Here is a 23,397-nt window from a genome sequence, read left to right as displayed (position 1 = left end):
CATTAAAAAGAAAGATGTACAATGAATGCATTCTACCGGTGCTCACATATGGAGCAGAAACTTGGGGACTGACAAAGAAGCTCGAAAACAAGTTAAGGACCGCGCGAAGAGCGATGGAACGAAGAATGTTAGGCGTAATGTTAACAGACAGGAAGAGGGCGGTTTGGATCAGAGAGCAATCGGGCATAGACGATATTCTAATTGACATCAAGAGGAAAAAATGGAGCTGGGCAGGTCATATAATGCGCCGGTTAGATAACCATTGGACCATTAGGGTTACAGAATGGGTACCAAGAGAAGGAACCAAGAAGGAACTCTGGAGCCAAGCTAGTTACGGTTTCATTCATTAGCTCTATGTCATCATCATCTCTATGTTCTAAGGCTGCATATTTGTTTGCAAGTAGCAGCCTGAATTTGTCTGCTTTTACCCTTACTGCCTCTAGATTGACCTGTTTCTTCTTGACCGATTTAGCTCTTTCTCTCTTCAAATTGAGGTGAATCCTAGCCCTCACTAACCTATGATCACTGCACTTTGCCTATCACTTCTACATCCTGCACTATTCAGGGATCAGTAGAAAGCATGAAGTCAATTTCATTTCTTGTTTCACCATTAGGGCTTTTCCAGGTCCACTTTCTGTTGCTACGCTTCCTGAAAAAAGGTGTTCATTATTCGAAGCGCATTCCTTTCTGCGAATTCTACCACCATCTCTCCTATAGAGTTCCTAGGATCGACGACGTAGTTGCCAATTGCTTGTTCACCAGCCTGCTTTTCCCCCACTTTTGCATTGAAGTCACCCATTACTACAGTATAATGAGTATATTGAGGTGTATAGAGGTTATTAAGACGACTGTTGCTGAATTGAGTCGAGTGCCACTTAGCCTGGCGAACCGCACTAACTCTACACTGTGATGTTGGTATGCAATAGACACCATAGTGGGTAGGTAGTGTGGCCTTATTCACACAAATGTTACAAGTGATGCCGAAAAAAATCCGGTAGCCACTGTTGAACCATGTTATGTACCTCGTAGATTTCTTAGCGATGTAGGATGTAGTAGTCTGATAGCAACGATTGATGTCAGCAAGATCCATGATGGAACGGCGACATCATACACTTTAGAGCTCCTTGAAGGCCACAGATGGATCATGACTGCGGCCAGCCCTGAATAATGAATTCCAGAGCCGCACGGAAGGCTGGTAGTTCTATTGCCGTCGATGACATAAAATACGATGTCTTGCTTGAATTGCACATCGATGAACATAGCGGAAATGAGCACTCCAATGGAAGAACGAAAAGTCGAAACGCTGAGTTAAACACTAAGATGGCTGTTACTCTTTCAAAAGGTGCTGCCAGCCCAAGCCTTTGTTCTTTATACATAAAGCCATGCATGTTTTCACGTTGCTTCTCTTTCAGTAATGTGACCATGTCCGATAAGTTTAATGACTACTTCACTACTCGACTCTGCAATCATAACCGTTCAGCATGCAATGCACGCACTGCACCCGGCGACGTGACACTTATGCGCAGCCGAGAGCAAACAGCTAACCGGCTAACTGGTGTCCGGATCGTTTGAATGCAAGCTTTAGAGTCTAGATGGCCCAAGCTTAATTCAAGCCCCCCCCCCCCCCGGCCCAGCCCGATTAAAGACACCGTTACCATGGGAACGTTCTGTGCTACACGCACACTTTTACACTTAGGCTATCTATGCATTTCCAAAGACCATGCCGCTGCCTTTCAGTCACCCCACACATTGCACCGTACACTCCTCGTCGCCATCTTACCTATTTCAGAATTAGTCGGCGTACTGCTGCTATGCTACTCAAGTCACTTTCAGCTCATGGTTTTTTTTTTTGTGTGTGTGTGTGTCTGTCTGTTTTTCTCTTTTTTTTTTGTCTTGTGTTACTCGCGCACTGACCGTTTCACCGGCCGTTCTAATGCCTCAAAAACATGCCGCCAACGACTCCCCCTGAATACCTCCTAACCTTTCGCATCCCCAACACGCTCCCAAGCCCCCGTATTTCTTAAAAATTCCATTTTTCTCTTCCTTTTTCTTTCACGCCCCCCCCCCTTTTTTTTGTCTGTCTTGGTGCCGCCCTGGCTTGCCCCACCCCCCTTTCTTCTCTTTTTTTTCTTTTCAGCTTCTATTTCTTTTCTTTTCTCCCCGCGTGCCCACTCTCACGCTCTTGTCCCCTCGTCTTGGGAATGGAGCTCACAGACGTCGGACGACAGCGCTTGTTTCCTCTGGTAGTCTCTCTCTTTGAGACCAGCCGCCAGCGACAACACCCGCACGTGACGTCACTGCACTAACCCTTTAAAACTAACACGCCGAGGATGACGAGGCCACCTTTGACGAAGATAGGTCCTCCTATCGAAACGTTGGCCAGCCTTTCTGAGGCATCTTATCCCTGTTTACAAACTTTATACCATAAAGTGAAGGGAGTAACAAAATGGGCTTCACCCCTCAATGATGCTGATCGTAGTGAAGCCAACTTCAGCAGAAACAACCTAGCGAGGTACGTGTCGATCTCTTTAGGCACAGAAGAACTTCAGTTTGGCCAAGTTGGTATTTACTGCAAATCATATTGACCGCAAAAAAGACGGGGACAGAGGAAGAAAACACATAAACAGCACGGGCGGTAACTTTCAACTGTTTTATTCATAGCAGCCAGTGGGCATATATAGGCAAAAAGAACATGCGCAGATCACAGCAAACAAGAATGCACATCAGCTTATCGTGGCAACCAATTATCAAAAAAATCTATTTCCGCTTGAAACAACCTAATGGAGGTATCGCTAACACAATCTAGGCCTTTCTTTTTTATGTGGTAAGCCTCCATCAGTTCACGTGCAGTCTGGTCATGGCTTCTGCCCAGAATCTTTATCTCCCCAAAAAGAGGTGCACAGCGACAGGCATTGCAGTGCGCAGGTAAGTGCGCCAATTCATCTTTCGTTAACTTTTGTTCATGCTCCCTGGCTCGATCATTTAGGCACCGTCCAGTCTGCCCTATGTAGGACTTGCCACACGCCAGGGGGATTTCATACACAACTCCTACATTGCATTTGGCATACGGCTTGGTGTGGTTCTTACCACAACCTTGCCTTCCTTTAGGATCACGGGAGGAAACTTGAAGCAGCGGCCTCGATAGGAGGGGTCGCTCACACTAGAACAACGCACGTGTGGCCAAGTTCTGGCTCACAGTGCACTCCTCTGCAACCTTCAGCGTATTTTAAGGAATTTAATTGATTAAATTCCTCCAAAAGGGCAGTCAGGTGCAACGCAACATTCCTTGCAACATTGAAATAGCCAATTAATTTAGTTGAGCGTTTCCTTTCTCACTGTCTGATGCACTAAAAACGAAATTGCGACAGAGCTAAAAAGAAAGAAAGAATCTTATGCCAGTCAGTCGAGAGCGACCCTGTTTGTAAGCTACGCAAGCTAATGAGCGAGTGTCGGGTTGAGATTGTGCTCCCCTCGTTGTGACGAGCTAATTTGGAGACGATGGGTCGACTCACGCGTGCCGGAGCGAAGATAGCTGAGACAAAGAAAATCCCAGGGCCCTGCTCAGGTTCCACCGCCGCGACTTTCGTCAGCTCGCTCTCTCCGCTAGGGCGCTAGTTTGCCGCGAGGAATGCGGAAGCAGCCGAGAGCATGGCTCGCACTCGTTCTCTCGGAACGCTGGCCATCAGAGCACTCCGGTGCTTTGGTACCTTTTTCAGAGTGGCTTAACCTTGTAAACTTTTCGCCGCACCGAATTCGAACATACACGGTTGAACAGCATAGCTGTAACCAGTTCTGATGGCTGCAAAGAGGTTCTGGGTTCCATTTGCATGGTAATATATTCACTTTGGCTGAGCCTAAATGTGAACGAGAATCGCCGTTCACATTCTTTTTCATTTTTTTGTTATTAACTTTTATTTGAGGTGAAGAGGGAGAGGCTAAAATATCACTTGAGTAATAATATTGTTATGATCGCAGTGACAACTTCCTGCAACTAACTTGAAATTTGGAATAAAGGCAACTATACATATGACAGTGTAGAAAGTTCGATGCTTTGACGCATTTTGCTTGCGTATTCGGTTTCACGTTGCAATCGCACAATTAAAAAAAACAAAGTAGGAGAAGATGAAGCCTGTGTTTTTATGCGCCCCAAATTAAAGAGGGGGTGGGAGGGGCGGGGGGAAGGACGTTTCAGATACGACGGGTGCTGCCGAAAAAAAGTTTGAACCGCTTTCGATAACTGATCTTCGCGTCATTGCGTTTCACCGATGCCAGTATGCGGCGGCGCGTAGAAAGCGAGGCATTGATATTGCGATTTAGTGCCCCAGAGTGTGCGAAGAACTGTTAGATATGAGCAGTTTTTCGTAGCGCCAAGTGCTTTCTCGTCTGTCATACCTCCGGACTTACAGGATAATGTCAGCTACGATCTATCTCGTAATTTCGTTACACGGCACTATGTTGGGGCTCTTGTGCGCATGAAAGTGAGCATTAGTAGAGGCAGCTTTATGTGACACGGGAGAGGTGCCATCCGAGGTAAAAAATCCGCCCTCTCGCTATACTTGCGACCGCATATACGCACGCAGAAGACGCGAAACGGAGGTCGCCGGCCAGTCCACTAGCCTGGAGGGACAATGGGGGCTAAAGAGAGCGAACCGCAGTATGACCCCCTCGAGAGCACTACAACTGAGCTCGCACGCACAGCCCCCGCAAGAACGAACGGACGGTATAACGCAACGCTCTTTCATGGACAGAGAAAAGAACGAGATGAGTAGAGATTGGAAAACACTCTTCAAGCAATGGGATTGCTGTTGTTCGGAACAAAACGTCGTATTCATCAAAAACGTGCTCTTCTTTTTGCTTCCCTATTTCTAGCTCCGTTTTCGCTATTTCTATCGGCAGTATGTAAAGATGATGTATACTTCCACCTCCATGAAACTTTAATTATTCCTCCATTTTTTCTTTACGGGTTTGGTTTTCTCCCGTCATCTTGCTTTTTTGCCTCACGGATTAAACTTTTTTTTTTTTGGAACCAGTGTGTCTTCTTTTTTCCTTCTTTTCTTTTTGCTATTAAATGTAAGTGTAGGCGAGGTTGGCATCATGAGTGATATACGCTACTTCTCTCCTAGGCAAACAGTACATAGTAAAGACAGCCCGGCTCGTTCTTAAGCAATTTGTTCAGCTTTGCAATTACGAGCACGTTAGAGACTCGGTTAATTGAATCAGCCCAGATACCTTTTCCAGCAACATTGTGTGTTCCTTTTTCTTTTTTTTTTATTGAAGGACTCCAGTGCGTGAGATGTGACACTCTTCTTTGCTCAAGTCGCTTCTGCGAAGGCATTTGAACCCACATCAGGGTAGGGTTTACAAGGATGAATTGTTGAGATGAACAACGCGCTTTGCTTTGACGTTAATTACCCTAATTGCCAGGCACCATCAAAAGGTTCGGTAAGGTGCAAAGCGATTCGGCACAGACGGGACGTTTCTTCGTTCAAAGTGTTGGCTTCATCCATTCCACAAGCAGAAAAAGAAGGAAGAAAGAAAAGGGGAGAGGGGTGGTCAAAAAGAAAGAAAGAAATGAGGAGGCGAAGAAATGTGGGTAGAAGAGTAGTTTATACTTGTACCAGCGCCGCCTTGGCGCTGCACCGTCCTTAAGTTACATTTTCGTTATGTTCTCCCGACGTCCGACAGTCCCTGGCTGCTCGGAATATCGGCACGACGGGGACGGCCTTCGTAATTCGCGCCAGAGGAAGGACCACTCGACACCGGGCTCGTCATCTCCGAGCGCACCGTGAGCTGTCGGCGCAGATGAGCGAGCAGTCCGAGTGCGCTCGCTTACGAAGTGCGGCTGTGTACGACTCAAAGGAGCGCGCCCGCCGACGACGCAACCCCTCGCGTATCAGGCCCGAAGGGGCCTCCCTACTGCGCTAATTCGCTCAGAGAGAGCGCGGCGCGTAGCAGTCGCTGTAAATTGCCCATTAGCACTCACGCGGGCAAAGAGTGAATCAAGGGCCGTCCAGAGAGAAAGGAGGCGGGGGGGGGGTCTCCGTCAAGCAGCTCGGCGCACGATTAATGGCCCTTTCGCCATCTCTGGCGCGTGCCGGCCGGCCTCGCTTATGCCGCCGCCTCCTTCGGCTCCTAAAGGGGCCCCCGGGAGAACGCGATCCGGCGTCTCACCAGATTCAAGCGGCCGCGCCGTGGCCTGCTTTTCTTCGCCAAGATGCGCGCTGCCGTGCACCAGATTCGCGCCGAAACCCCGGCCAAAAAGCGTGCCTGCTTACGTGCCTGGCTGCCTGGGCCGCTGAAGAACGAGCGCGCGGATCCCCGTGGTGTCCGCTGCCCACGCCAGATATGCACTGGTGCAGTTTCTCTCAACAATTTCGCCGCTTGTTTTCTCTTTCTCTTTCTTGTTGTTTTCTTCCTCGGAGTGTGGACGAGCAGTCCCATACCCATCACGATGATTTAGAGGCAACGTGCCCCTCCCCTCTCTCCCCAGCGTAGGGTAGCCAACCGGATCTTTTTTTTCTCTGGTTAACCTCCCTGCCTTTCCCCTTTCCTCTCTCTCTCTCTAGAGGCAACGTGAGAGGTGCCCTTTCGAGCATTCGCGACTTGCTGTGGTTGTCCAAGTTTTCTGAACAGCTTTTTCTTAATATGCAACGCTTCGTGCTTTTTGTACTGTTGGCTAATTACCACTTTACGTATAATTATTTTGCTAGAAGTCTTCCAACACAGTTAACAAAAAGAAAAAGTAGCAACGGAAGTCTGGCGGCGTCAATAATAGACACGTTGGCTGCAGCTGAGACCGGCGTATTTCCGTGACTGTGCGCCATTCATCGCGGACTGAAGGTTCTGATCGAGCCGAATACATTCGTGCTATGCTGTCATCATAGCTACAGTGGAACACCAGAGTCGGACCTCAGATATGCAGGGTGTTTTTTTTTTCCCCATCAACTGCACCAAGTCTTTAAAGCTTGCGCAACAATGCTATGCTGACTTTATGTTTAGCATGTGAATTTCCACATTTGTAGTCGCTGTAGATAAAGTGACATGTGTGTATTTATATGCTTATTTAGAAGAATTGCCCCAATTAAATATTTAGGTACCATCTTAACGAGCTTACGCATTCGAGCATTTGGAAGCCCGCACTCGGCATTATAGCCGGATGATAAGAGCCCGAATAACTTAGTTGCTTTTAGAGCTACGTGAACGTTTTTTTTTTTCACAATTGCAAGTTTACCGAAATGAAAACTGACTGGCAAAAGAGGGATTATGACGTCGATCTCACAACTCCCGTTTCTTGTCCCGCTGCCACCGTAACCATTGGATCATCAGCGCATAGTAAACTCCATTAATCACTGTGAGCCCGCCTTGGGACTCGCATTTGTGCTTATATTTTATTACTTTCGTCGGCCGTCTCAGTGCCGGTGCCGTAGTAAATCTATACCATCTTTCTGCCGGGCGAAATGCAAGAACGTCCGTGTCCCGTGCATTGAGGGCACGTTAAAGACAGTGATCGAAATTAATCTGGAGCCCTCACTACGGCCTACCTCATTCTCTAATTGTGGTGTTGGCATGTAAAATCCCAGAATTTAATTTTAAATTGTATTACTTGAGAGGCGTAATGCAGCCATCATGGTGTCGTGGAAAACGTAAGTTCACGATTTGCATTCGTTACGTGACAGAGTCTTGACGCTTTGCCTCGTAAACTGCTTCGAAAGCAGCGAATATTAGTCTCTCGATCACGTAAAACAGTTTTTCTCTTCAGTAAACTAAGGCCGCTATCGCAAAGCGTGAGTTCCATTCTTACCCGCTGTGGTTGCTCAGTGGCTATGGTGTTGCTGCTGAGCACGAGGTCGCGGGATCGAATCTCGGCCACGCGGCCGCATTTCGATGGGGGCGAAACGCGAATACACCCGTGTACTTAGATTTAGGTGCACGTTAAAGAACCCCAGGTGGTCGAAATTTCCGGAGTCCTCCACTGCGGCGTGCTTCATAATCAGAAAGTGGTTTTGGCGCGTAAAACCCCATAAGTTAATTTTTAGTTCCATTCTTGGAAAACACTCCTCGTGCCCGTCATCTGCTGCGTACTGTAAGCCGTCGTCGGCCGCACGAGGAAGGATGGGTCGCTCCGAAAAACAATCTGGCAACGCAGCTGCACTCCAACACGCTTGTTTTGTTTTTAAGATAGCGCGAGCGATCTACCAAAAGGGGAAAAGAAAAGACGCGTTCCACTGCCGACCCGCCGTGGTTGCTCAGTGGCTATGGTGTTGGGCTGCTGAGCACGAGGTCGCGGGGTCGAATCCCGGCCACGGCGGCCGCATTTCGATGGGGGCGAAATGCGAAAACACCCGTGTACTTAGATTTAGGTGCACGCTAAAGAACCCCAGGTGGTCAAAATTTCCGGAGTCCTCCACTACGGCGTGCCTCATAATCAGAAAGTGGTTTTGGCACGTAAAACCCCAAATATTATTCGTTCCACTGCCGCGATACAACTGTCTCATGAAACGCAAGTCGTTCAACTTGTCTAGAAGCGGTCAAACAACAGTGACGTCTACGCCACAGGCTTGGTTTGGTGGTTGCTAAACGCAAGTGCCCCCGGTGCCGACTATTGCTTGCTTCGCTATGTAGTCGCACCACGAGATGACAATACGGAGGCAGCAATCAAGAGTGTGAAATATCGCATGGAGCTTTTGTATGCCTACCCAAACAGGAAAAATTTCCGCCCGTCCATCATATAACACGAATCTCTATACAGAAATTAATGTATAAGAGTGTGATAAAGGATAAATTCGAAAGGGAAATGTTGGCCAGTTTTGAACCTGCGACCCTACGCGCAGAGGTCGAGTGTCTTACCCACTGGGCTAAACACTCAAGCTTGGCGAAAGTGAATGTATATCAACCATGTAAATGTGTTGTACCAGCGGTACAAAACAAATGTCAAAAGAGTACGTACAGTTTCTGTGAGGGCTTTCTTGAGAGATTTGGTGATGGTGGAATAAAAGCCATCTCTAGGACCGCGTGTAGACCCGACTTGAAGCATTGCAGACATTAGAAAAATTCCGATTTTGCGAAAATTTAACGCCAAGCACGCCACACCCTTGATGCGTTTCGGCGGTCGCGTGATGCGCCTTCTGCTGGGGGCATTCCTTCGCCGACCGAAACGCGACTGAGCTCTGAGGGCTCATGCGCTTCGCGTCGCGCAACGCAGACAGATAAACAGTCAGTGAGTTGATAAAGATTATAAGGAGTGCCGACTGGTTATATGAGTCGCATCACGGTTGATAATGGTTTGATGCGGATGGATGAGTTGCGAAAGAGCGATAAGGGCTTACAATGGTCGGAGCAATTCTGAGAAGATTGATAAGGACCGATAAGGGTTGGTAAGCGTCGGATCAAGTCCGATTAGATCGTTAAGGACCGATAAGGGTTGAAATGGGTCGGATCATGCCGGATAAGGTTGACGAGGACCGGTCAGGATTGGTAAGAGTCGTATCGATTCCGATAAGGTTTATAACGACAGATAAGGGTTAATAAGGGTCGGATGTAGTCCGATAATGTTGATAACGACAGATAAGGGTTGATTACTGTTAATAGTGGTCAGATTAAGTTTCATAAGATTGACACTGACACCGCACTGCGTGGAGATGAGCAAGTGGCACAATGCGCATATCTAGACAACTCCGCTGGAGTTACGGCGCTAATCTTTTTCTAGGTTGTTTTACTTCTGATGATTTGCGATACTGTGTTTATCAGATGGAGAACAGCAACAATATTTTAACAGTGAGTTTTCGAGAAATATCTTGTTAGTTTCGGTAATCGAAAATACCGAATAGTTCCCTTTCTAATACGAACACGAATAGTGAGTGTGTAATATTAGATTTGTATTCCAAACATTCGCCCACTCCTAATTTTTTAGCTGGTTCTAGAAATGTGTATTCCTTTCCTACCGCACCAGCTTGCGGCAGTGATTTCCGCAACTTATATGGAGCGTGATAAGCTGTTAATTGTGTTGAGAAAGAGTTTAATGTTGCGCTAGTTGGTATTTTAACATGAGGACCATCTTGATATAGCGCGCAACGAGAAGACACAACAGGAAGGTTCGTCTTTCTTTCTGTTGTGCGGTCAGTTTGCGCGCCATATCAAGATGGTCCTCATGTTAATTGTAATTGGCGGGTGGGCACTTAGCGCATTAATTGAGGTTCCCCTCCAAACGAGGAGGGAATATTGAGCTTCGGTAGTTGTTGCGAAGCCACATTACAGGAGGCGAGAGAGCGGCATTGATTACAAGGAGCTAGGTACTTACTAGGAACATTATATAGCAAGCTATAGAAAGAAAACCTCTCGGAAATTTCTGAAGTCTACGAGCAATACTTCCAGTCGTGATCCACTTTCTGGTCTAATCCCTGTCTGCTCCCCCAGGGCTTGCCATGTACTCAAAAACCCCACAGACAGCACTCTCTTTTTCGCCGTTTGTCCAATTACATTGCGGCGCGAGCAGTGGTCACACAACAGGGCTCCAAAGTGACAATGTCCTGAGTTACACAATTCCGAAGCCATTATCATAAATTCTCACTATAGACGGATCTATTGTTTTGGTACATCTCAAGGCCCATTCCTCGAAGAAAAAATGCTCCCACACTTGTAAGGACCCCAGGGCAGTTTACGGAATAGTTTCGGCAGAGGTGCCGTGAAATGTCCACGACTTGGCTCCTAAATAACAACTTTGCTCCGTGAACCGAACCACGGAAGTCGTGTCCGAGGCCATCGGATTACGCACAGCCCATAGATCAGGGTTCACCCCATGGCTATAATTCTCCACCGCCGGTCCTGATGTTGGGCCGGCCGCTCCTCCTTCGACACTTGTAATCGTCCTCGCGAACAAAGCTCAAACTCCGCTGCATTCTCTCGTCACGCTCGACAAACGCACTCAAAAAAGCAATGTGCTTGAACCATTTTATACAGACATCAAGCATAAAATAAACATTAAAATATCCAAAGGGTGAAACTGCGACACGGAGGCAATCACCGGAGGCAGTGCAGACAATTTCAACTCCAAGCAAACTTCTACTTTCTCTGGACGCCTCCTCGCTGGTAGGGCGCGCCTGCAACCTAATATATTCACATCTTGTGCGCTCTCGCGGGCAGTGCACTAGACCGATAGCGAAGGTGGTGATAATTATTACGCGCGCACAGAAAACCCGGGTAAAAAGAAAGCGTGCTTACGCTTGCTTCCAGCAGCGGCAGCTGGTACGAGGTGGGCCGGTACGAGAGCCGCTTGCGCACGTCGCTGTGGATGTCGCCCAGGTACAGCTCAGCTGCAGGTGTATCGGACTGACGCCGGTACGGCAGAGGACCTTGGTGCACGACCCGGATCTGGTCGCGGCGCCGAGAGGAAACAGTCAATATAACCAAGAAGAACTAGGAGATTACGGTTGCCATAATACACCTTTCGCAGATATAGAACAGAATCTTTCTTTCTCGGACGTTTGTTTAGCGCAAGTGCACTTAATTTCGACCCCCGTCAAGACCTGTAGGCACATGCGACCGGCGTCCGGCGTCAGCGCCAGCGCCGGCATCTTGTGAGCGAAAATTGCCGTATATTTTCTATACGGCAATTAACTTCTTCTACCCCGAAAGTTTCACAGACCTTGTGTTACATTCTTTACAAAGTTATGCCTCAGAATTTTAAGAATGACAGCCCACAAACAAATGTCATGAAACAAAGCACCGGCAGCGCATGCCTTTTATGTTAAATCTCTGACACTGGCCGAGACCGTCCTAAGCACAGAAGGCTCTGAAAGCGTTGTTGCGCTTCTTGCGGAGGACTGGTCTTAGAGACAGAATTTAAGCAGTGCCCTATTTTCCTTTCCTTTCCCCCTTCATTTTTGCTCTTCTTTCCTTTTTTTGTAATATCTCTTTTCTATTATCCTTTATTCCCCTTACCCCCTTTTCCCAGCACAGTGTAGCCAGCCGGTCTGAGAACTGGCTAACCTCCCTGTCTTTCCGTCTATTCCTGTTTACTCCTCCTTTCTGAGACTTAAATATTAAAAGTGCGAAACAATAACAGAAGTTAGGTCAACCCAAGAGGTCGCGTTTCTACCAGAAAGCTTACAGAAAACATTACGGTTACATAAGCTGCAGTTGCCGGGAAGCATGAGAGGCAGTCAGGGATCTTTGAATGCTATCGCGTTCCACTTTTAAAGGCGAAGCTTAAGCGTCCTGCAAATTCTTTTTTTCTTCACAGCCGCATGCGTTACAAGTAGGGCCTCCATCCATTCTCTATAAATTTAGGTTTCAATTAGGTATAGACAGGAATATGTGCAAATGTTCGTCAGAAGCGTTGTAGGTGGGAAATGAGAATGAGAATTTCGATATACTGCCTTAAAATAACCCTTCATATTTGGACTATATTCAGTAGTGCTCTTACACGTGCCCTTTGACTCCGTATAGTTCTGGCTGCAGGACTATGCTGTTGCCAGTTGTAGTCTGCTGCTAAATTACAAGCTAGGACCGCGTTCACACAGGCACTCTTGCTTAAGAGCGTTTCCTCATAGTGGCCGAAGTTCAGGCGCCAGCCACACATGGTAGCGATTGGCCTGACGTGACGAACGTGTCTGCTACAGCCACTCACTGACAGCGCTTATGTAGGATGACTTTTCTGAATGTGAGTTAGGTTTGGCGTTCACGGGGTTTCGCTTAAGTTTATTTTAAACTTTAATTGCAGTTATATCCTTCCAATCCGGGTGATCATCGCCATCGGCCCCGTTATCTGCAGTATAATGCCTACAGTCACTGGGTAACTGGGACATGTGCAGATTTAAATAAGGCTCAACAATAAGAGAAACACACATTATCACACACGCTAACACATACTCGGGCAAAGAGACTGAGGTGGCATTTATTGTGGCGTTAGGACGTTTCCAGGGTTTCCACTGGGTTTAATGGTGCATTTAGCTAGAGAATTACTCTTGTGATTGTCTGTAATGTAGATATTTCACAGCTAAAGTTAGCATTTCATTGCGACTAAGTTTGCTGTCCTAAGAAAGACGGTGGTAATCGACACTTTTGTATGGAACATGTCCTTAGACATGGGACATTTGTAACGAAGGTCACTTCAAGGGGATGTAAGGTTACCAAGCCGGATATACGCTTTCAGTTAGCCGTTGGTGTGGGACGCACCAGTTGCAGCTCGTTGAGAGTGAACTGTAGGCCTCCCGTGCAAACGAAGTCTTCAACAAGCGGCTTGTCCGCAGTTCGGCCTTCCACAAAGCTGACGAGGCGATACTTGAGGTGTGTCTCCCAGGGCCGCTTAACTTCTCCAGGGCATGACCTGTCGTGACGAAAATACCACAGTAAAGAATCTCCTGCGAGCGCTTGCAGTATATAAATATATAAATATATATATATATATATATATATATATATATATATATATATATATATATATATATATATATATATGGGTGCAGCCAACGTCACGCCGCAACTTTCGCCGAGCTCCCTAAAGACAAGAACTACTGTACCTAGAAGGAACATTAGATTTTATTGAAATGACACTGGGGATTGTTAAATAAAGAGGGAAAACTGACGTCTGCATTTATTTTGTCGGTTAGTTCGGTAAGCGCACTTCTGTGTACGGACTGGTCGCTTAATAACAAGAAAAACACTAATTATGCATAACGAACCATCAGCGCTTAATGTGCGCGTACCAAGCACATAGTAAACATTGAAGTGCTATATTGTTACAACTGCTGTTAAGGAAAGAACGCAAGATCAGCGAGCTATTAGACACGGAAATAAGAAAGCGCGCAGCCTGCGTTAAAAGCAAGCAGAGCTCCCTGCTTACGTTTGCACATGTTCAAACGCCGCCAGCTTTTCTTTTTTTTTTAAAGCGCATTGTCGAAACTTTATGACTGCATGCCCAGCTGGTAAAACTATGGGTTCGCTTGCACGAACCCGACGCAAGCAGGTCGAGTCTGGAGTCGGGTCTAATTATAGCCTGACCAGGCAACGTTTACATGAAATCGTTCGCGGCGCGCTGAGACCTCTGCTGCAGCTTGCAACTAAATGAGTCAACAGAGCCTGCAAACATAACGTAGTACGCTTCGTCGTTGCTGACTGCGAAATAAGGAACCAAGTCGATTCATTGCACATGCACGCACCTTGCCAAGCGGCTTTAAAAAACAAAAGAAAATTCGCATCTAAATTTAGTCAAGCTGTTAAAAAAAATCTTGTACAATATATGATTATGAAACTTACTGTGTTTCGCCCTCAGTCCTATTCCTCCTCTAAGGTAACTCATGTGTGCTAATTATTTGGATAATTAGAAATTATGAATTGCGGAAGGTTTAATTTTTGAATCCAACACGTGACTTTTAACAGGAAAACGTTTACTGCGTCCTAAAACAAACCATTTTCTTTTTCATCGCGTTCAGTATGTCCTGCGTAATTATTTTTTTGCGCTCGTTACTCATAGCGCGCGATATAACGAAAGTGCCGCGTGAAGGCGCGACACCTGTGGTCCCAAAAGTTATGTGACGGGAGTAACAACGCTCATTGCCTGACTTGGCAAGCCGGCAACCGGCACTGCCTAGGTTGCGAACGTCACGCGAAACACGCCACTCGTAACCAGCGGACGACAACAGCAGCAGCTTGCCACTTCCAGGAGAGAAGATGGAAGACTCCATCTGAAGGCGCAAAAATCACTGCAAAATAGAGCAAATAAACGTTTTTCATCATCATCATCCAGGCGGTCGCCGACTCGGTCACTGAGCGGAGTTTGTCTTTCCAATAACTTTTGGGACTTGCTCGTGTCGCGGCGCGCGGACGCGCATACACGCGGCACATTCCTATTTCGCGCGCTTTGCGTAAAGCGCGGGGAAAAAAATGCTTACGCAGGATATAGCAGCGATGAAAAGGACTGCACGGTTTGCTTTAGAACGCAATAACATTTTTCTTATCCGAATTCACGTCTTGAATTAAAAAAAAATAACACTCAGGCTGACCGGCTAGCGCTCGCACAAATTGAATATAATTCTGGCGTTTTACGTGCCAGGTACACTATTTGGATATGAGGCATGCCGTAATGGGTGACTCCGCATTAATTTTGACTACCAGGGGATCTTAAACGAGCGCTCGCGCGGATCTGAGAGGCAAATGTAAGACCGAAAGCCAACCCTACCGTTTTTTTTTTTCTAGTTCGTCTAACGCCCTGTGTCGAAAGTGAAGGAACACCGTTACGGCAAGTAGTGAATGCATTCAAGAAACACCACTTCTCGTGTGGCAGAATCAGCTCACGAAACCCAGTGCTTATGAAGTCGCGCTAGAAGGCGCGGCGCCAGAGCTCGGTCCATTACAGAATGTTTTTTCAGCTGTTCGTTTCGACAAGAATACTTCCTATAAATGCGCTCTTCGAGAGCAGGGGCAGAATGGCATATGCACGACCCCTGGTAAGTGCGCTTTAATTGAGCTTCTCATTTGGGTGTAAATGTTGCATTTGCACAGCATTAATAAAGGTTTGACGTAATAGTTCTGCGGAAACCCAGTAGATGGTAGGTGAAGTCGAATTTATCAATTGATAAATTTGACTAGGTCTGCCATCTGCTTGCCGCCTGGTTAGTTCAGATGGTAGAGCGGCTGCCCCGGAAAGGCAGTGGTCTCGGGCTCGAGTCCCGGTCTAGGATGAGTTTTTCTTCAACTGCAAAGCTTTTCTTTAGAGGAACCCGTATGGCTTTCCTTTGCAGCACTTAGCTACGTTTCGGTGGATGTCTCATTTTCCTTTATTGATTAATAAAGATGTTATTTCAGCAAAATAAGAGTTATTAAATAGAGACACAAAAGTAAATTATTCGCGCATACTGATGAAAAAAAAATCTTGGCAATTCGTTTCAAGAAGTGCAACGAAACGCTGAAAAACTTGATGAGCAGAGGTCTTGCTTCATTTGATACCATAACTGCCATGAAATTAAATTCTGGAGACATATTATGCATCCTCTGTCAAAACAAAATAATAAAAACAGTCTCCTGCGACCGCCATCAGGGTGAGCTTGAGGCCTTGTGGTAAAGCGGACATTGGCCTATTTCGGTACTGCAACCTGCCTGGAGTGGCCGGAGCCATCCATACCGTGTCTGAAAACAATTCACTGTCGGCAACCGCAGCGTCCCCACAAGACTGCAATTCCGTTACCTGGCACACTCGTGTGTATGCCCAACAGTGCGCTTTCCACCTGTACGCCCGGACGTCTCCGCGCGTGCTGCAGGAGACGTGCGGGCGGTAAGTGGCGGGCGCACGAGCGCAGCGTCACGGAGGCCGCCTGCCCACCTGTTGACTGCCCTGCTGAGCCGGTCGGCCACCTCGGCGGTGTAGGCGATTACGTTGAGATGCGACAGGGAAGCCTCGGCCTCGGTCGCACCGGGCACCACCCACGACAGGCTGGACAGGTCGAGCCGCCCCCAGCCGTCCAGCGCGTACGCCGGCACCGTGCACGAGTTGTCCAGGTAGAAGAACTGTACCATGTGGAACTTCGAGTCGTCGAAGAAGTGGTACTTTCGCAGGACGAACTCAGGCCCCGAGCGCACTTCGCACCTGCGCACAGGAAGTGGGGGATACAGAGAGAGTGGACTTCGCACCTGCGCACAGGAAGTGTGGGATACAGAGAGAGTGGCCAACATATATGGCGCGTTATTTCTTACGTTGATTACTTAAGATATCGTAATTAAGAACAGTAAGATGACTTAATCTGTTCATTTCTTAAGTTAATGCAACTCAATTGTGATTAAAATCTCTAAGACATCCTAATCAGACTTGACGACAGAGCGTTCACAGAAGAAAAGGAAAATGCTGGCAACATGGGCTCGACCGTCATCTGCGGTGCGGGCCACAAGAGCACTGCTGCACTTTTTGAAGGCGACTGAGCTCTGCGACTGCCTTTGATTGCGCGGTGAACGCTGTTGTGTGCGAGCACTTATCGTACTTTCCTTCTTCGTTTTTCTTTCCCTTTTATGTCCGCTTTCCCTTCCCCCAGTTCAGGTTAGCAAACCAGGTGCAACTTGTGTAACCTCTCTGCATTTCCTTTTATATATTTTTTTCTCTCTAGTCAAAAGACGTGGAAGGACAAACACCGGCGCAACTTTCCAACATGCATGGAATTCCGGCAGGAACAGCTTGAGATGCTCAACGCCTTCTGGTACGTGGATAATTTGCTTGTTATCTGAGGATTGGTAGCTCATGCTACTTCAGTGACGTATCGTACACGCCAGGAATCTTTAAAGAGCCCTTTAGCACTCTTGGACTAGATACATGAAGTTCTTAAGAACTTCTCGATCCAGCTTCTGGATCTCAGACTGTTCCTGTCCGAGTCACAGGTGTGTTTGCCCTGGTTACTGCACCTTCACGTCCTTTGTCTATAGATCTGGGCGTAATGCTACAATAATAGACGCTGTAACCAACTTTCTCAAACATTTACTTTACTCAGTTTATCGCTTAATCACTTGCCTACGTCGGAAATCCCACAAACAGATTAATCGTTTTTGAGATTAGAGGCACACACCATCACGCAGTCGAGGAAGGTCGCAATTGTGCTCATTTAGTGGCCAGCAAGTTGCTGCAGAAACGTCATAAATGGTCGCGCCCATGGAGCTGTACGCTTTTACCATGATGGCGATCTTCCTATATTTAAGAACAGACACCGCAAGTGTAGCTCTCACGTTAGCCCGTGCACTCACATCAGTCTTGCTAAATACTAATGACTCAATGAATACTCGTATGTATACAGTTATAGCTTGCATGCAAGCGTGACGCGTCGAGAACCAACAGTTTCGTGGTACTATGGCTCAGCGTGGCATTCAGAAACGCTCACGCTTTCCGAATTGACACATGTACAGAGACTAAAGAGGAAAGAAGGAAGGAAGGAGAAACATGAAAGGAGTCAAGTTGTTAGCCTGGACATGAGGATGGGGAAAAGGGTACGCACACAGAGGCACGAAAGGGGAATGTAAAATTAAGAAGTAGATAAATCACGCTACGGTGTTGCTAATTCCATCTGTAGCTGTAGTGAGACGACCATGCGCCTCATCTACCGGCGTCTTCATCTTCGTGTACAGATAAATCTACGCTGCATGGTCTTCAACGAGCAAAACAGCCAAGCGAGTTATAGGCTCTTGGTGTCGACGAAAATACAAAGGGCAGCTGCTGACAGTGATTCTCCGGGGTTGAGTGGGGTTGACTAACTTTGTAGCCAGTTTACGGGTATGTGCAGAAGCGTTCCTTCATGCTCTTGTGCTTTTTCCATTCTTTAATGATATCTCCCCAAACAGGGCCGACCAGACAGCCAGAATTTTCGCTCTCTGTTTTCCCGTTTCCCTTTCAGACACATACGCATGCAGAAACAGAGGTTTGGATTACCATTAAAAGCTTGCCTCTGTAGGCTAATGTAACCGTGACTACAGTTGCAAATGTAGCTGCAAATTAGTGTATGGCTTGATAAAGATGTTTCGCACAAAGTAAAATGAACTGCATCCACGTGTTTTAGCGCCAGGCAAGTGGACGAATCCGAGCAATAGGGCAGTTTGAAGCGGTGTAAATTAATGACTAGGTTCATCCGCAATTCCTTGTTCAAGTGGGAGGCGTCCATCAGAACTTCCAGTGCTGTCGTCCGTTGTAGTTCAGAGATTAACGCAATTCAGTACTAAAACTGGAACGAATATATTATAATACCGCCTATTTGCTCCATAAAGTGTCTTGTTTTCAAGTTCTGTCGGAGCGAAAAGTTTAGAACTTGCTGTAATCTTCCGGCTATGTGCGCTCGGCACGCGCACTCGGCCTGATTAAACAGAGGCGGCCAAACTTTATCCCCCTAATATGGCGGAACACGAATGGATATGAAGAAATTAAATGCCGCCATTAGGCTTTGTAATCTCTGCCAAACTCGGGATGCGCCCTTCGGAAATCGGTTCTGGGCAGACTTTTGAGCTAGCCTTGGTTTGAGGAACAGCTAGGCACTGCCGAAAAGCCTTATTTCCGGTGGTAGAAAAAGCTGCAATCGCAAAGTATATTTCGCAAAAGATGGCGAATCAAATCAAAACGTAGTGCTTGACATTGAAGTCTGGAAACTTCGGGAATTCTTTTCAACTGGCTCCGCCTTAGATGTTACACCAGAACCTAAGAGTAGAGGAAGCATCATGCACCGTTCATTGGGCACGGCTGGTTGGCAACTGAGAACGCCTACTGCAATGATATGGGCGACGCACATACTGCAGATTGTTCTGTGCGTGTACACACACACACGCATACGCATGCACACACGCACACGCACACACACACACACACACACACGTGTGTGTGTGTGTGTGTGTGTGTGTGTGTGTGTGTGTGTGTGTGTGTGTGTGTGTGTGTGTGTGTGTGTGTGTGTGTGTGTGTAAGAGAACGAGGTATTTCGTGCGGCAGTGGACACTCGTTTTTGTCGGCCATGCCGTTCATTCTGCTCCTCCGGTCCGTATTGCATTCTCGCGTGCCTTCTGCATATTGGATTCAAAGAAGGGCACGTGATCGAAGAAAAAAAGAACAAAAACAGCAACAAGCACAGGTGTCGAACGTCGCGCTGTATCGCCAAGGGGTGAGCGCTCTTCGAAGGCTGGCCCCGCTGCCTCCCAACAAGTGTGTTGGAGCCGACACGAGAGGCCCGACGCGGCGCTGCTTCCTCTTCGAATCGAAATGCACTCGCGCAGCCAGCGCACCTCTCGGTACTCGCGGAGCGAGCGAGGCCGTTCTTTGGACTCGCTTAGGGTGCTTACGTCCAAATGCTTTCCGGCAGCCGAGACGCAGTTAGCTTAGCTTTGTTTGCTCGGCGCACCCAGCTCGCCGCATCCCTGGTACCACCGCCGGGAGCCCGGCAAACTTTTGTTTCGCGCTTGTCACGATGCAAATCGCTCTCCGACCGCTCAGCAGGCTGGTGCTCGCGAAAGAGAAAAGTGAAGAAAGCGCGCGTCGATGTGATCGCAGAATGCGGCTCTTCAAGTCTCTCCCGCTCTCGGTCTACTGCTTGCTTTATATCCCCCTGTGTCTCGGCTCAAACAGATGAGCCGTGAAAACGTGCCAAGTGGAGCTTTTCCGCACGTGGTGAGATCTGTGGAAGGAATAAAAAATTGTGAGTAAGAAAAAAAACTAAAGCGCTAATCGTGTCGTTAAGCAGGTTCCATCGCCGTTTTGGGGACACTTTTCTGTATAGACTGTCGTGAGTTGGAAATCAGCAGAATACAACGATACAGTCCTGCCTCTGAGCAGTTCTAATCGTTCGTGTTGCTAAGGTTCATACTCCGCACGGTTGCTTCTAGAAGCTGTCTTCCGGTCTTTAAAGAGAGCGAGAGAGAGATGCAAATGAGAGATAGGCAGGGAGGTTAACCGGAGTTAAAGCCTCCTGTTTGATATCCTGCACTAGGGAAGGGAAAGGGGAAGCAAAGACGGAAAGAAGGTCTTCATGATGCTAAAGTGTAAGGAAAATAAAAAAAATATCGGAAGAAAATGTGAACGTCGGTAAATTTTTCGCGATGAAACAACATGATAAGTTTAACAGTGGCACAAGACAGTTCTTAACCTTTAAAAAAAGATTCTGGGGTTTTATGTGCTAAACCGCGATTTCAATGTGAGGCACGTCATAGCGAGGCACTGCCGATTAATTTTGACCATCTGGGGTTCTTTACCATGCACCTAATTCTAAGTACACAAGCATTCCTTGCATTTCACCCCATCCAATTAAATGTGGCACCACGGCCGAACCCCCAACCTCGAGCTCTGCAGCGCAGCACCGTAGCCACTGGGCGACACCGGAAGGGAGTTCCTAACCTTGCGGTCATATATGTTCTTCTACACTCAATCATGCGTCAGGCTTAGAATCTCAACACGGTAGTGATACGTATCTGCGGCTGCAAATTATGACGAAGGAAACAATATTGTGTCGCCGGCTGAGGACCGAGCGTTTTCGTATTTGCGTGCTTTGCGTAGTACATCCATGGGTGTTACTGCGCGTTATTTTTGCGGAGATTGGACAGCGTCTCTATCTTGTGAATTATTTTTTTCTCTCTGTTCTTTCGTCATCAATATTCGTACGCGGCTTGATTGCCCGGAGGTGAAACTGAATCTCAAACTATGGTCTGTGCGCTCGAGTCCGCTGACGGTGATTGTAGCGATGCTCAAGTGCAGATTACATGGTTGTTTACTTTCCCCATCACCGTTTAGAGAGGTTCAAAGGTGCGCACTAGACAAACACCTTCAATAATAATAATAATAATAATAATAATAATAATAATAATAATAATAATAATAATAATAATAATAATAATAATAATAATAATAATAATAATAATAATAATAGAAGCTTTCAGATCTGGGCAACATAGCTCGTGAAAAAAATTGTTAACTCCGGCGGCGCATTCTTTCACTGAAGTTGTTACACCGCTCTAAATCCCTCACATCTCCGCTCCTTCCACGCACGAAACAAGAAAAAAAAAGCGCTGCGCACACAGTCGTAATGCAGAACGCACAGCCCTGGAGATGTTATCTCTAGCGTAAACGCTTGTTTCTTCCTTTGCCGTAACTCCTTGTAGAGACACCCGGCTTATCACGGACAAACGGCTCTGAATACCAATTGCAGCCATTCGGGAAGCAAATCGAAGCAAGTCTCACGGAGCCCGCGTGGCATGTTTTTTATAGCACCGAACCCGATGGTCCGCTTTTCCCTGTCTATCGACGGCCTGCACGCGAAGCTGTTGTGACGCGCAGTGTCACGGGTTCGCGGGGCAGTGCGTGCACTTGAGGTTCCGCGCCACTGCCCTCGCCTCGACACCCCGCTGCAGGAGGCGGCTTCAATCATCAGCGTTCATTGAAAATGAAAGAACGGCGGCAGAAAACAAACATAAAAGAAAGAAAAGACGAGGCGTGCTTGCGAGTGCGAGAGCGCTCGCGAAATTCGCGATCCAATTGAGTTTGCATAACGACGTTTCGCTGCGGCGCTAATCCCGCTTGCAGCGTGTCACATTCGCGTTGAGCTCGACGGCCTCCGCGGGGCCCTTTTCTTCTTCAATTGAGCGCGCTTCCCAGGGTTTTCTCCGTTTCTTGTGCCCAAGGTTTCTTCTGCCAGGGTTTTTCTCCCTGTATTCGCCGACGCAGGAGCGCGGCCCCGGTCGGTCCGACGGGCGTGCTTTCCCGTTGGGCGCGCCCAGATACTGCCCAGCTGAGTTTGTTTCAAACTAGTGCACCGACAAACGGGCCACGCGGGCCCGCGCTCTGAGCAAAGAAGCGAACAGAGGGCGACGCTTTTCGTATATTGAAAAAAAGAAACAAAGAAAAACACATAAAAAGAAGTGTACACGCGCGCAGATGGGAAAGTGTGTCTTTATGTACATGTCTTTCATGTTCTCCGACACGTGCGCCGTATGAGGTGGCTGTATACTGTCGCCGAGGCGTCCTCATTTCATTGAATGAAGGGCACAAATAAAACGGTCACGCGGAACCGACAGCGCCGAACGCGTAGTGTACGGAGCGCGCGTCCGTGCGGCTCGCATTTTTCATCTGCTCTGGCAGGACTGCCTATATACAGTGGGCGCGGGAGGGTCCACTCCTCGTGAGACTTACGTGGAGAAGAGTGCGACTTCGTGAGGCAAAATACGACGCGTCGATGCCCAGATGAAACGCGCAGCCTCGCTGTTTTGAAGGAGAGCTTTTTCATTCCAGGTGTTTGCTGAACCAGTTGAGGTCGATCGCCGCCGCTTTTCGCGCACATTTTTATGCTTCAATCGCAAAACGATGGCCACATGTCGTGCCTCCGGCGAGTCTTGATAAGGGAAGCCTTGCGATTCCTGTTGCCGAGCGCTTTGCCGTTGCCACGTGTAAGCTTTATTACGCAAGCCACGCGCTGAGCGAAGCTCGGAAGCATTAACGCACTCTCGACACGGCACTCGGTATTCGCGCCAGGCCAGCGCTGCTGAAAGCATGTGAGGAACGCAAAATTTGACGGCGCATGCCTGAAGTACGTGGCGAATGTGGAGTGCGATACCGTACCGCACAAGTGGCTGTGGTGTGGTTGTGTAGCATAAGCGCAACATTGAGAGGAAAAAAAACGAGTTTCAGAGAGAGAAAACGATAGCCAAAACAAAGCATGTGTCTTTAGTACATCTTCTAAGTAGAGGACACGTGTTCTGTACGCTGAAAATGTCGCAGTGCGAACGCCATTAAAAGCGCGCTTACGTTTTCCCTAAAGAATGTAACACCTCTTGAACGAAAGTACCCGAATTAGACGCTCAACTTTCCTGAGATGAGCGCGCTATCAAGTAGAGTGCAAGGAAGAAACACTTCGCGAAGAAACATCAACGGGCATTCTGAAACCGCAGGTCCATATGCTCAACATAGGC

General features: G+C 47.6%; 2 protein-coding genes across 6 annotated transcripts in view; one reads left to right on the top strand and one right to left on the bottom strand.

The window, feature by feature from the left end:
- Positions 1-23,397, top strand: part of LOC139054180 (eukaryotic translation initiation factor 4E-binding protein Mextli-like) — a 511,761-nt gene that overhangs the window by 165,883 nt on the left and 322,481 nt on the right. For all 5 annotated transcript variants that reach the window (XM_070530844.1, XM_070530846.1, XM_070530850.1 and 2 more), the window contains exon 2: positions 17,091-17,180. The gene's annotated coding sequence lies outside the window, so the exon portion shown is untranslated. The remainder of the gene's footprint in view (positions 1-17,090; positions 17,181-23,397) is intronic.
- LOC139054181 (protein APCDD1-like) overlaps positions 1-23,397 on the bottom strand; it is a 330,330-nt gene that overhangs the window by 131,106 nt on the left and 175,827 nt on the right. The window contains exons 3-5 of the mRNA XM_070530851.1: positions 16,316-16,579; positions 13,174-13,324; positions 11,218-11,367 (exon numbers count right to left, since the gene is read on the bottom strand). Coding sequence (XP_070386952.1) covers positions 11,218-11,367; positions 13,174-13,324; positions 16,316-16,579 — 565 coding nt within the window. The remainder of the gene's footprint in view (positions 1-11,217; positions 11,368-13,173; positions 13,325-16,315; positions 16,580-23,397) is intronic.

Source organism: Dermacentor albipictus, chromosome 1 (assembly GCF_038994185.2).
Source record: "Dermacentor albipictus isolate Rhodes 1998 colony chromosome 1, USDA_Dalb.pri_finalv2, whole genome shotgun sequence".
Taxonomy (NCBI): Eukaryota; Metazoa; Arthropoda; class Arachnida; order Ixodida; family Ixodidae; genus Dermacentor; species Dermacentor albipictus.
This window is presented reverse-complemented; position numbering and strand designations above follow the sequence as displayed.